This window comes from Schistocerca americana, chromosome 4 (genome assembly GCF_021461395.2).
Source record: "Schistocerca americana isolate TAMUIC-IGC-003095 chromosome 4, iqSchAmer2.1, whole genome shotgun sequence".
NCBI classification, from domain to species: domain Eukaryota; kingdom Metazoa; phylum Arthropoda; class Insecta; order Orthoptera; family Acrididae; genus Schistocerca; species Schistocerca americana.
This window is the reverse complement of record NC_060122.1, coordinates 101,904,783-101,919,169: the sequence shown is the minus strand read 5'-3', so window position 1 is coordinate 101,919,169 and position 14,387 is coordinate 101,904,783. Positions and strand designations below refer to the sequence as shown.

At 41.7% G+C, this 14,387-nt stretch overlaps 1 protein-coding gene across 1 annotated transcript; it reads left to right on the top strand.

Moving 5' to 3' along the window:
- Positions 1-388: 388 nt before the first annotated feature.
- LOC124613282 (myogenesis-regulating glycosidase-like) lies at positions 389-11,108 on the top strand. Its single transcript, XM_047141976.1, has 5 exons — positions 389-503; positions 4,162-5,132; positions 7,425-7,859; positions 8,174-8,330; positions 10,806-11,108. Exons 1-5 carry the CDS (start codon positions 389-391, stop codon positions 11,000-11,002), a joined length of 1,875 nt encoding a protein of 624 aa, XP_046997932.1. The 3' UTR covers positions 11,003-11,108.
- Positions 11,109-14,387: the final 3,279 nt, after the last annotated feature.

Below are 14,387 nucleotides of genomic sequence, written 5' to 3'. Positions count from 1 at the left end.
CATTAGAAAGGTCACTGAAATCATTGTTCATCGTCAGTGAACAGCATCCGAACTTGATTTTCTTCAGTTGTAGAGATCACTTCTTATTTATGAAATTACCTGGTATTGCTTATTTGTAAGGTATTTAGTGGGTCTACATAAATGGATTAACATAAAATTACACAAGAATTTATTTTGGAAACAAATTAAAGAGGTTAATTCACGCATCTTACTATGCGAATTGCCCCCATTTATGATAAAGGTAATCTGGTGTAGTGGTGTGTGCTTTTTTCACCGGATGCCATGTGCTGTAGGCCTGCACCACCAGCTTACCCTTTTATACCTGTAGCTTAAAGTGTCACGTGGCTACAAGTTGACTGATTTTCTCGCTCGCCTGTCTGTCGCAGCCATGTGGACGCCTGCGACGCTGCTGCTGCTGGGCGCCCTGGTGGCGTCTGCCTCAGCCGGGCTCAGCACCCGCTACGACCAGACCAGCGGCCGCATCCTGCTGCTGTCCGACAGGGGTGAGTGTGGCCCGAGGGCGCTGCGTGCGGGGACTGTCCAGGGCGGGCAGCCTGCTGGCTCTGCGCTGCTGCAAGCTGCCACAGTTTCTACACAACACCTTCACAACACCCTGTCACAGTTTGAAACCCACCACTACACTAACTGTTCAAAAGCAAACTGACACCTGTTAGCCAACGTTAATATAGGGTGTATCCACCCTTGGCCTTTCTGATGGCTTAAACTCTGATGAGAACATTTTCAGTTAGGTGTTTGAATGTCTGTCGAGGATGACAGCCCATTCTGCCTCAAACAAGAAAAAGTACTGATGTGAGACACTGCACACTGGTGCAAAGTCGACATTCTACATCACATCAAAAGCGTTCCATTCGATTCTGGTCAGGACACTGGGCAGGCCAATCTTCAAAAATGGTAGTATCTACAAACCATTCCCCCAAAGATGCTAATTATAGAAGAGTGCATTCTCATACTGGTACAAGCAATAGCCATCTCCAAAATATTCCTCTACTGTACACCGTACACAATTCTGTAAAAATTGTTCACATCCTTTGCAATAAGCAGACTACGCCTTGGCCATGAAAAACAGCCCATAGCTTAACAATACCCCCTTCATACTTTACTATTGACACTACAAATGATACCATATAATGTTCTCTTCACATATGTAAGATCCAAATCCTCCCATCAGACTGTTACAGGGTACAGCATGGTCCATCACCCCAGAACATTTATGGCTTCCAGGGGCAATAAAAATGTAACTTTAAGTATTTTGCACAAGTACTTACTGAATTTAAAAATTAAAATGCTATCAGAATTAACTCATTAAGATGTATACTCTTATGTTAAAAGCTTAACACAATAAGACAGGTACTACAGTAGAATTGTATGTTTGTCTTGAGCCAGTATAATGGATCGCATACAAATATAGGGATTTCATTTATACATTATTTCAAAATGAGAGCACTTATCAACTTCCAACACACTTTGCACATAATTTCAAACCTTTATGAAAGCTTTTTCTTGCTAGACCCAGTTCTAAACCTGTCCGCATACACACAGACATAAAGTGATGAATGAAAAATAGTTTATTGCTTACTCCATTTTCACTGGCGACATAGTAAAACTTATTATTTCTTTACTACCAATTCTATTCACAACACAGTTTGTATACAGTATGTATATATACCATTGAATGTACCTGCAAAATTCCTTCATTGTAGGGCTTATAGTTCAGGAGATAAAATGTCATAGACATTTAGATGTGCGAAAACCTAGCTTCTGATTAAAATGGAACAAAGTAAAACTTCAACAGGCATGTTGTTTTAATTTATTATATTTTTATCACCTAATCTATTCCCAGTACAATTTGCAGGCTGTGTTCACATACGTCGCTGAATATACTTGCAAAACTACACCATCATATGACACATAGTTCAGAAGAGATGACGTCAAAAACATTGAGGTGCGTAAATAAATTTACCTTTTGCTTAAAATGCGGCGCATATTATGCTGACTATATTCACCCAGTGTTTCACAGATGACAACTTTTAATGACTTATGACAAAGTTTAAGCATAATTTCGAATCTTTCCCATAGTTATTCGCGCTTACATGCTTACTGTCAATTATTTATCACATTAACTCATAACTATTCAAGGAATCACGCTGTACTGGTTATTTCCGGCTCTCTGCGTGCAGTCGTTGGGCTAGTTAGACTTCTTTGGACTCACCAGTGATTCCTCCCTCTGATTCCACGTGGCTTTCTTACAGTCATTCTCTGCAATCTTCGACGATCCCTATCTGACAGTACATGAGGTCTGCTTTGTCTTGCTTTAGGTGTCGTTGTTGTTTCACGATTCCGTTTCATAATCACATCATCAACAGTCGACTTCAAAGGCTTTAGAAGGGTCCAAATGTCCGAGGTGGATTTGTTTCTTGGGTGACATTACATGACTTCTCAGTGTTTAAAGTGTCAGGCTCTCCTGACTGGTCCATTCTTCTGTTGCTGCTCCTCCACTGACAACACAGTACTAAACACCACATCTCACACAAGCAGGAGCACTCCTCAAGCCATCTAATGGTCAGTTCTGCATTACACAGGCGTGTACGGATCCCTTTGATTAGGTAGTGTAGAAGGGGAGTCGAAAGTTGCAGTGTATCTGCGCTCCTTTTTTCATATAATTACATTTGATCCTCGAATTACAGTCGATAAGAATCAACGTTGAATGGACTCTCAATTAAATAACTGTCTGTTGGAGTGGCCCATCTGATATGATTTCTGAAACGACTCAAATTCAGAACATAAAATTTTCCAATAAAATTAGTATCAAACTAATTGCTTAAGCAAATTTTAATGAGAACACATACACTGATGAGGCAGAAATTATGAGCACCTGCTTAACAGCTTGTTTGTCCGTCTTTCTGACGAGACACATCACTTAAGTTGCGTATCAGGGATCTGACAGTTTGTTGGTAGGTTTGAGCAGTTATGTGGCACTAGATGTCTGCACACAGGTCACAAAATTCATTCACCAAAGAGGATTCAGTAAATATTCCAGAATCAGAACCAAGAAAAGGCGCCACCATAAATAATTACGAATTATATCCCCTTGGAGTTGTGAAGCAATATAAGTCAATTAGGGAACTCTTCCGATCCAGATTGTAAACTAATTAGGTTCCTTTCGGAGTATGTTAATGAGACAGCAGTTATATACATCCAGTCCTTCAGCGAAAGATTCCTACCTAAGGACTGAAAAGTAGCACAGGTCACACCAGTACACAAGAAAGGAAACAGAACTTACTGGACTTGTTCTCCAACAACAGGGCTACTGCTGCTAAAACAAAGAATATAACTAATTTGCACTTACATTAAATAACGTAAGAAGTGTAATTTGAATTCATAACTCACCTATAGACTACTCAAATTTACATTGTCTTATAAGTTACAATCTTTTATCAATATTATCGTTGAACCTTAGAATTAAGAAGTAGAACATCGACTAAATCTTAAAAGAACTTTTCGTTTCTTTTATACAGAGGATACTTTTCCATTGTCAAAAATATCTGTATTTATGTAACGTATTTAGCGCCTCTTTAATGTGGGTCGACGACCCTGAGAACCATTAACTCCGTGCACAAACAGATATTTCCTGTCGCGAAGTTATCTCGATCGTCGTCCCATCTTGAGTTAGCTCGTTGTGCCTGTGCATTACTCACGACGTGCAACTAAAAATAACAATACCACACAGTGACTGTGCTCTTACTTACGTTACTTCATGTTATAGTGTTCATTCGTCAGTACCATTGTCGGTAATAAAGCACAGGGATACATATCCTTCATTGTCGAAATAATACTTACACACTCCTTGTTTGAGAGCGGAAATGGTTGGTCGAACACTACTCTAACAAAGGTATAAAGGAAATCATGCCGATTCAGGTACCTGTTACAAGTAAGATGAAAGCAAATTTATGACAGTTTATGCGATGTAGAAAACAACATGTTTTCCATGTTTGAATATTGAAGACTATGTATGTTCTATCTACTCTTTTACATAATTAAAAAATTGTTTCCCAGTGTATTTTATTATTTTATGATAGTTGTTTTATGTATTACTGACTGTTGCACATTCACTAACAGCAACTATCTGCTTGCATGTTGCAGGTGGAGACGAGGTAGAAGTGGGATACATCGAAGCCTCCAGCAACCAGCGGTCTGCAGTTCCACGCCACGAGACTCGTGGAAACGAAGAGTCCTTCGACTTTGGCGCCTCCAGAGTTCTCGTCCGGCACCAAGACAGGTCGGGCGAATGTCTCTGGATCCGGCACACCAAAGACAATCCGAGTGAGATAATCACAATGTGTCAGCGGCACCTAAGGAGCCACATCTACGGTGGTGTCGAATCGACCTACCGCACGTGGCCCATCGAGAACAACGTGTACAAGCACTACGCATACGTCGCCGAACATACAGACCACGCCACCATCGCTACGCGCTACTGGGTCTTCTCCGACGGAAGACTCGTTCACGTTCACACGAACGTTCCTCTCTTCGTCGACCAGAACAGCAATCAGACGAGTAATAAACTGTGCTTCAGTGCCGAGAACGCGTCTCCCTACCCAGAGGACCGAAACGACAATGTGCTGGAATATGAGCTGTGTACGTACGGTGATGCGAAGGAGGCATACTTGGTCGGTATCCAGAAGTACCTGGGCAAGCCTACGGCGATTCCAGACGAACGCTTGGGTGTTCAGCCCTTCTGGGAAGTGGGGCCACCCGAACAGAACGTGAGAGAGCGCGCCGCAGGCATAATCGAGCACGGGTTCGGCTACAGCCTTCTCGAAATAGCCAACTTCTGGGAGAGCTGCCGTGGAAGCTTCACCCCGGACACCACCAAGTTCCCCGACATGAAGGCACTCGTGGACGACCTCCACGCACTGGGATTCCCCGTCGCGTTGTGGATACACCCATTTATAAACAGTGACTGCGAACCCTTCTTCTCTGAGGCACAGTCCAAAGGCTACTTTGTGCGCAATAACAATGGCAGCATCTCTACTCGCTGGTGGGGTGGATGGGCCGGCATTGTCGACTTCACCAATCCTGATGCGGTAGCTTGGTGGACTGATCGAGTTGCGGTGAGTACATCCGCTGCAAATTCTAGTGTCAATGGCATTGAAATTAGTTACAGAGTACGACTCCATGTAAATAATGTAGGACCAATTGCTTGGAGAAATTATTATGATTAATTCTGAAAAAAGATAAAAATACTCACTTTTGGTTGTTCAAAGGGTTTTAGACATACATTCTGCAAAAAATACAGGTAGCTTACAATCGGATTTCTAGTGAAAATATATCCTTTTCAAGTGTCTATGCAGCCCAAAGGGTTAGTTCATATGACAATAATAGGAATATGTGACATTTAACACACCGAGCAGGGGTTCAGTAATTTGATCTGTAGTTGACCAATCCACAACCTTAAGCACACAAGAGTGTTATGTAAAAGGAGAAAGGTTAGATCATTTACGAATCGAGAATTGGTTAATATGTTTATTACTTACTTACTTAGGAGTATTTGCCATCGGTTCATTAAATTTAGAATGAATCCATATACATATGACTGTACGCAGCGACTGGCATAGAAGAACTCATCAGGGAGCGTCACATTCCATGTAACTACGAAACTAACTGCTGCTGTTTGTCTATTAGTGTACTTTAATTTTCGTGTTAACTTATACTTTTGCTTTTCCACATTCCAAATACATGAAATCGAATGACTTTTTAGGTTCCCCTTGGTGTGTCGTTTACAGCACTGAGCGAGTGATGCATGTGGCATGCCCAGAAGAAATGCTATATATGAGCACTTAAAGATTGCCTGTATGTGTTCTGATAAAAGATACATATGCCTTATGGAAATATGTGATAATTTTTTTTAATCATCAGTCTTCTAAAACCTTAATGTATCGAACTGCGAACTTCTCTGTTGCGCCAGTTGGCAGATCAATACTTCGAACCTTATGTCATATGTTATTTACTGTATGCAGACCAGTCTCTGTCTTCACCTACAGTGCTTTCCTCTAAAATTCCCACTAGTGTCATGCAAGCTGCTCATTTTATTTCTGTTCTTTACTTTACATGTCTACACCCACGGCTTTAAATTGAGGAGTAAATCTCTATGGCTATACCTCAGGAAAGTAATAACAAAAATAACAAAACATACTCGATTCGTTTGTACACACATGTCCTACCATCCTGTCCCTTCTCCTTCTTCCTGTCATCCTCTTCCACATGTTCCTTTTTTCGTACCGATTCTGTCCTCCAGTTTTTCATATAGTCCATGATTCACTACCATAGAGTGCTGTTCACTAAACGTACATTCTCACGATACTTTTCCCGAAATTGTAGCTATATTTGATACCAGTACAATACTTTTGATCAGTATCCTCTTTCCCTGCAGCAGTCTGCTTTTTGTGATGATCTCCTTACTCAATCCATTTCGAAAGTAGTTGAATTCCTTTATTTCGTCTCCTTTGTGGTCTGAAATTTCGATACTCAGTTTTTCGCTAATCTCTTTTCTGCTAGTTCTCATTACTTTCTTCTTCTTCCCTTTACTCCCAAACCGCACTTTGTGCTCGATAAACAGTTTATTCCAGCCAACAGTTCCTGCAGTTCTCTCTGAATTTCACACGGAACAACAAACTTATCTGCAAATCTCATTACTGACGTTCATTCACCCTGCATTCTTATCGGATAACGAATGAAATGGTCCTACAAGAAACAGGAGACAAGAAACGATTACTGAAAGTTCTATACCAACGCAAAACAAAACTGATCGACACTTAGTTAGACATGACACTTTTCTACAAAATATTTTCGAGGTAAATCATTGAGGAAGAAAATGAGGGGACGACCGCGAACATCAAACTTTGTATTTAAACAATATGATCAGTGAGATGGGATGTTCTTCACACATGCACATCAGGAAGAGTGCCAAACAGAGGGGGTTGTGTCTGCAGAGACCACGTTTTCGCCTTTTGGAACAATAAGAATTTTAGTCCCACTCTTGAAACTTACTTTTATATCCGTCCTTGCTTGTTCAGTATATACATTCAATAGCAAGAGTAAGAAACTGTATGTATGTCTTACATCTGTTTTAATCCGAGCACTTCGTTCTTGATCTTCCATTCCTCCTTGGTAGTCTTGCTCCAGATATCCAAATGTGAGACTACTCCCGAATGTGACTCGTGTTTTTATTTCCAATGAGAACGTAAGTGTTTCTTTCTCACACAGCCTGTGCTTCATTATCGATAGAATAGCCTTGTTACTTCACGGCTGCGTACCAAACAAGAATCACATAGACTCTCTAAGTCAGGATGCGTCACTTACTTTGCCTCACAGGTACGGAATATTTTTTTGTAATCTCTTTGCAGGCGCTCCGCAACGAGACGGGCGTGGACTCCTTCATGTTCGACTTCGGCGAGACCAGCTACCTGCCGCAGCCGCCACAGCTCACACCGCTCGAGAGGACGCCCGTGGTCTACACCGACGCGTACGCCAAGGCAGTGGCCCAGTTCGGACCCATGGCGAGGCTGCGGTCCGGCGTCGAGAGCCAGCGCCTGCCCAACTTCTTCCACATGGACGCGGTGGACACGGCGTGGAGCACGCAGAACGGCCTGAAGACGCTGCTGCCCAAGCTGCTGGAGATGAGCCTGCAGGGCTACCCCTTCGTGATGCCGGAGAGGGTGGGCGGCAGCACCAAGACGGGCGTCATCGCCACTCGCGAGCTGTACATCCGCTGGCTGGAGGCCAGCGCCTTCATGCCCGCCGTCCACTTCCGCACCGTGCCCTGGGACTACGACAACGAGGTGCGTCCCGTGCTCATGTGTCTGTAAAAGCCACTTCTAAAGTAAATATCGCTTCGCAGCGTTGATACAATGCGTGACGTACAAAGAATAGATTATCCAGTCTACATGTAGTAAGACGGTGTTGCGCCTGGCACTCCGTGTCTGTAAAAGCCACTTCTAAAGTAAATATCGCTTCGCGGCGTTGATACAAACAGTGACGTACAAAGAACCGACAAATTATGCCAATCTCTATGTAGTAACACTGTAAGGTATGCTTACATGAGTTTAGTTTCAGCATGGCGGCTCACCACTGTGACTTGTGACTACTTTTACAGACGGTGGAGCTCGCACGTAATCTGACTGCTTTGCGCGCTCAGTACGGCCCGAAGATCGTCGAGCTGATGAAGCAGGCAGTGGAGGACGGCACTCCGGTCAACCGGCCCATCTGGTGGCTCGACCCGACGGACTCCACCGCTCTCAAGATCAGCGACGGTATGGCCAACAGTTTCTCTCACTGCTTCTACCTTTAGAATGATTCCAGAGACGGTTTCGTATTTCATCATTTTAGTTTCGAATCTCTCGGTTACGATTTCTGTGACAACTGCTCATCGACGTACCCTTCAATCATGAACTAACATGTTACTGCGGCAATCTCACACTTGAACTTGTTTCGTTTACAGAGAACACAATGGATATCTTAAATTGACTGTATCCGTTGCTGCACTGTTGTTATTGAAGTCTAGTATCATTTCTCGTTTTATTGGGTTCAAGGTAAAATGCATACAAAGTCCACCCAGTTCCTGACAACTTTTTTGGGAAGACGTCCAAGCTTAATTTAAACCTTCACAAACACAAAGCATGCATTACAACTCCACAGAGCATCACTGACATTCTCGTGAGGTAACATGTTTCTCGCGCATACGTCGAATTTCGTGATCCAGATTTTAGAGATCAGTCTTTCCTCTCAGATTCTTAAGGAGAGACATTGCTTTAAAGGCTTGAAACCATATATGAACAGTTGCTTTATGGCAAACCTTTTCTTACATTTACACTAACAGTGTCCTCAAAAACTGGAAATAAGCTAATTATTGGGGATTTAAATTAGACAAATACACTAAACTTAGAGCATTCCTATGCAATTATGATAAGTTAATAATCTATGAAAGTGAAGACGATCTGCAGTTAGCAGTATGGCGAAACAAGGTACACTGTCTGACAAAAAGGTTATGAATCGAGAACACATGGTCGAATCCCAATGTAACTTCATAAACGTACACACCATTGGTGATTTGTAAATGATTAAGAGTTGGAATTCACCGTTACAGTTTAGTGTTCTTACAAAGGCCTGGTAGGGAATACAGTCGAGTGAAGGGTGTCAGATGATGCGTGGTCACTGTGAAGAACATGAACGTGTGCATAGTTGGGTGAGACACCGTTATCAGCACATGACACAATCTGAAAGACGCCTCATTGTTGGTATCTTTTGGCCTACTTGTCGAACCATACGATATTGAGATTTTTGGACCATTTGGATGTAGATCTGGTCTAGAGTTGAACGGCATGGTAACGTCATGACAGGCACACTTTTCCTCACGGTTCTTCTTATCACCTCTCCCATCCGAAAAGATGTAATTCTGCGTCATCCTGCGCCAAGGGTCGGAGACTAGCAGCAGCCAGAGTAGGAAATTTCCGTACTGCACATAAGCTGCTGTCAAAACAAAGGCACAAACTGCTGCCTTTGGAGTGGTGCCGTGACTGAGAAGTGTGGACTGCTTATGAATCGTGAAGCACTGTGCTCAGGTTTGAATCACAGATTCAGCACTATCACTGACCCAGATTACTTCCGTTCGTAGATAATGATGGTGATGCGGGGGAGGGCGGGGGGTGGCTACATCCAATTCAAAAGTATTTTTCAGAAGGGCACGGCAGTGTTACTCCTGGAGTCATGATTTGGGGGGACCATCTTGTATGATTTCAAGTTACGGTGCTAATGTCAGAGTAAAATCTGATGGCACAGCTGTATTTCACACACATCCTGCATCCTCATGTATTACCTCTCATGTGACCATATTGTGGAACTACTTTTCAACAGGAAAATGCACATCCACACACGGCAGTTGACTTTATAAGTCGTGTGCATGTTGAAGTACTGCTGTGCAGAAAGTCACCTAGATTTGGTCTCGATAGAACATGTATGCAATGAGATCGAAACTCATCTTTGTCCCTGTTTCAGTATTCAGGATATGAAGTCCGGGCTGCAACAGATGTGAGCCAGCTTGGCTCATAAGAACCAGCTGAATCAGTGAACGCACTCGTGCCACCCAGGCTGCAATGTCATACTGATTAGTGGGATCACATTGCCAATTCTTTGTATATTTTAGTGACTTTTGTAATCACTAAAATAACATTACATATCCTCTTAAACCATGATGTTGCATGTGTTTCACTTTTTTTCTCAGGCTGTCTATGTATAGAATTAAACCTTAAAATTTGATTACTGGTGAATAAATTTATGACGTGGTGGGTGCTTCTTATTTTTCTTGTTTTTGTTAGGCAGTGTGTCAACAGAATACAGTTTTAAAATTTCAGTACATAAGAATAAAGTTATGACCATCCACTGTAAATATTCACAACAGTTGAAAACAGTAATTAACCACAGATTAATAAAACAGATGCCATATTTTAAATATTTAGATAAGATGAAAAGCTGCAGAAATTCAGTGCAACATTTGGAACACTGAACAAAATATTTATAGAATCCCCTAAAAAATACAAAAATTACACTATGTTGATGTCATTAATGTTGTACTGAAATGAGAGTTGGATAAAGAAGAAGAAAGATGACAGCAAAATACAAGCAGCAGAGATGTGGTCCCTGAGGGGAGTAGAGGGTAGTACAACATGGAATGAACCTCTCAGTCGACTGGGGTATGCCATGTGCTGACGCTTTGTTTCCCTCCCGTGCAGAGTACCTGCTGGGCGACGACCTGCTGGTGGCGCCGGTGACGTATCGCACGGCCACGAGGCGCGACATCTACCTGCCCAAGGGCTACTGGCGGGACGAGGTGGACCCCGAGCACCCCACCATACGGGGCCCCACCTGGCTCTACGCCCACCCTGCGCCGCTCAACACTCTGCCCTACTTCACCAGGGTCAGCTCCTAGCTCTCACTGGCTGGCAACGAGTGCAGTTTCTATGAAGACTGGCATGACCTTATATCTATGTATAGTGACACCATGTTTACAAGAACATGTAAGAAAGCTTCTGGAAATAAAAAAATTCAGTTAACGTGACTTGTTTCTTCTGTATTGTAGAAGATTTCTGTTTTTTCAATGTGTAAAATTTGGTGCATGTGAATTGCTAATTCACATCTGTATTAAAAAAATAATAAAAAAAATTAAGTTGAAAACTAAAAAAGAAAGCCATGTCTATACACGAATGACTCGTTCAACATTATTGCGATTAATCGTACAAAAGATCCATGGTACATGAAACTAATTAACTAACTCTAGAAGATACCATTGTAACCTATTCAGGCTTCCACTTGTTCCATGCTGGTGGTAATTTGAATTCATTGGATAATACTCTTGCGGAGAATTGCTGTTCTGTGAACTACAATTCACGCACAAACGTCGCGATAGGAATCATTTACAAATGACAATATACTTTCATGTTTGTGTAAGGTAGGGTGAATAACAGAGCCAAATGCAGCTATTTCTATTGTGGTAGTGTAATAATTCTGCCTTTAGTATACATCATATTTAGATCCAAGACCTTATCCTCAGAGCAGGATCATGCACTTATACCAGAAAAGGAACACATTTAAATCGAAATATGACCTTAGCACAGCAATTGTGAACAGCTATCAGCTATTGAGTTAATAGGGCTTGATAATAATAATAAGAAATCAATCAATGTGTTTATGTATCGATCATCAAGTGGTAGTATGGACACTTATTCAATAAACTACCAAATTTCTGGGGGAAACCTGAAGAACAAAAGTTATGATTATCTCATATGGAGATGTAAATATAAACACAAATATGGTAAATAAAAGTAATAGCACACTTATAAATATTCTTCAGACTTTTGGCATGTCCCTGTTGGTTAATAGAACCACAATGGTTGCTAAAAGGACTTCATCAGTAATCGACCATGTGTCCATAAATATGAACAGGGAAATGTGTGACATAGCTGTAAATGATCATGGTCTCTCATACATTTTGTGCCAAATAACAACAAAATTGCATATGTAAAGAAAATAACTGAAGTACAGAGCTACGAAAGGCTCTATCACAAATCAAAATAAAAGGTTTTTCAAGAGAACTAACAAACCAATGTTAGGTTGAAACATATAAAGAAACTGATGTAAATGCAAAATTCCTTACATCCTCAACATTGTGCAATTGTGTCATAAAAACAGCTGGACAACAGCTGGTATTAGGAAGTTCTCCTAAATCCTTATGTACCTCAGCTCGATGACAAAGGGTCATAATAGACCAGAGTCCTTAAATTTCTAACATAGGTACAAAAAGACTTATAACAAGTCACTTTGTGACGTTATTATCTGTATTAATTTTCCCATAATTTATGTCAATCATTACAGCAGATAAATAACCTTTAATCTCAGTCTTGACTGTCCTACTTTTTATCCAAGGTTAAACAATCCACAAACAACAATTATAACATTTTGTACCCCCTATTTTTGTTGTTACTGTGGCAGTGCTTTTCCTGTCTACAGCGGACAAACTCAACAATCAATTATACAAGGTAAACACAAATAAAAGCGATAGATTCCAGGGATGGATTCCTAACTGGAAATTGAGGAAAGAAGGGTCTATGAACATGTCTCCAGAAATGTGTGGTGTGCATGCAATGACAACAAATCCTCCCAGAACACAGTACAGGGCTGCAGCCCATTAATCATTAATATCAAAAGTGATGTCCACAGTGGCATCCATAGGATGGAATGCACACATCCACATGTCACATTGTTGATTTCTGCACTCTTCCACACATTCCAGCGTCTCTCTGGAAAGTGTCACAGACATCATGAACACGTTGTTGAAGTGTCTATGCACCAGTAACTGGCTCTGTGTACTTCATTCAGATGGCCCCAGAGGTGAAAATCCTGGGGGTGACACAGCAGGCCATGCAACAGGGCCTCCACGTCCTATCCAACGTTGGGGAAGGGGATGTTGAGGTGCTGGAAAACTGTAATGTGGAAGTGGGGTGAGCTCTGTCCTGCAAAATACTACATAACCTGTCGTACTGGCAAAGGCACCTTCTCAAGCAGCCCGGAATAAGTATTGTGCAGGAAGTCCAGGTATGTTCCTCCGTTGCGGCATTGTGGAACAATAACAGGTCCAAGTGCATGGTCGCCAAGAATCCTAGCCCACACATTAATGCTGAACTGATGCTGATCAGACACCTCTGCTGATAATCCTTGCTCTCATAGCAAGTGGTAGGGATAGCAGCGATTGTCACGCAGGATACTCATAATAGTACTTTGGCATATACCATGTAGGAAGGCCACTTGCCTGGTGCTTGTGCTAGGGTTCGTCTCAATATTCTGTAGATTCTGGTCATCCAAATCTAGTGTATGCACAGTCAGCCACCTCCCTGCACATTCGTCTGTCTGAAAGGACCCATGAGCACACAAACGCCCAAGAAGGGCTTAGAATGTTGTGTGATGTGATTGGTGTTGGTACTCGTTTCGGAATAGCCGTGATACCTTTCAATCGTTTACACCTGCTTGGCCATACGCAACAACAATTTCAGCTTGTTCCCGACGTGAATATCGGACCACTCTTCTGCTTGCAGCATACTGCGTCACTAACACAGCCTGTAACACACAAGGAACACATGACATGGGATTTGTCAATGCCATCTACTGTGCCAACGATCCATTTATGGACACATAGCCATAGTGCCCTTTTTCCTCCATTTCCGCTGCTGCAGTTTGCGGTTTGATAAATGTTCACCCTACATTAGGAATTCAGTGAAAAGAACAAGCCTTGCACTCGTTTGTCTTGTATGGTGACAGATTATTTTTATTATGAGCATTGCACTAATGCTCTTTGTGTCAGACCTGGGATGCACCAGACACAACTATCGAATTATTACTAGAAAAAAGCCATTATTAACTAAATAGCATACAATGCAGAGGATAAAATCAAAGAACTCTGGGATGTCACTAAACAGGAAACAGTGAGAGACAAACAGACACATAATAACACACTGATAAGTGAGAGGAATAAAGTAATAAATGATCCATACCACTTAGAAAACTATGTAAATGTATATTTTTAAAATCTTTTGGCGCAATTTCAACCAAAATTCTCTAAAACAAATATAAGCCATTTAAATAATTAATCACTAAGTATAATGGTGCTACTGCCAACCATAAGGTATGAAGTTTGTAAAACTTTCCAAAACTGAACAAAAACAGCCTATCAAATTAAGTACCATTGTGTGTGTTGAAACAAAACAGAGAGTGCCTATTGGCTTCTGTCTCGGGTTCTTCGGCCGACGTTCATCTAATGATTT

Coding starts and splice junctions, on each gene's coding strand:
- LOC124613282 (XM_047141976.1), top strand. CDS start 389: ATGTGGACGCCTGCGACGCTGCTGCTGCTGGGCGCCCTGGTGGCGTCT. Junction 5,133..7,424: donor GGTGGACTGATCGAGTTGCG/GTGAGTACATCC, acceptor ATCTCTTTGCAG/GCGCTCCGCAACGAGACGGG. Junction 8,331..10,805: donor CGCTCTCAAGATCAGCGACG/GTATGGCCAACA, acceptor CCTCCCGTGCAG/AGTACCTGCTGGGCGACGAC.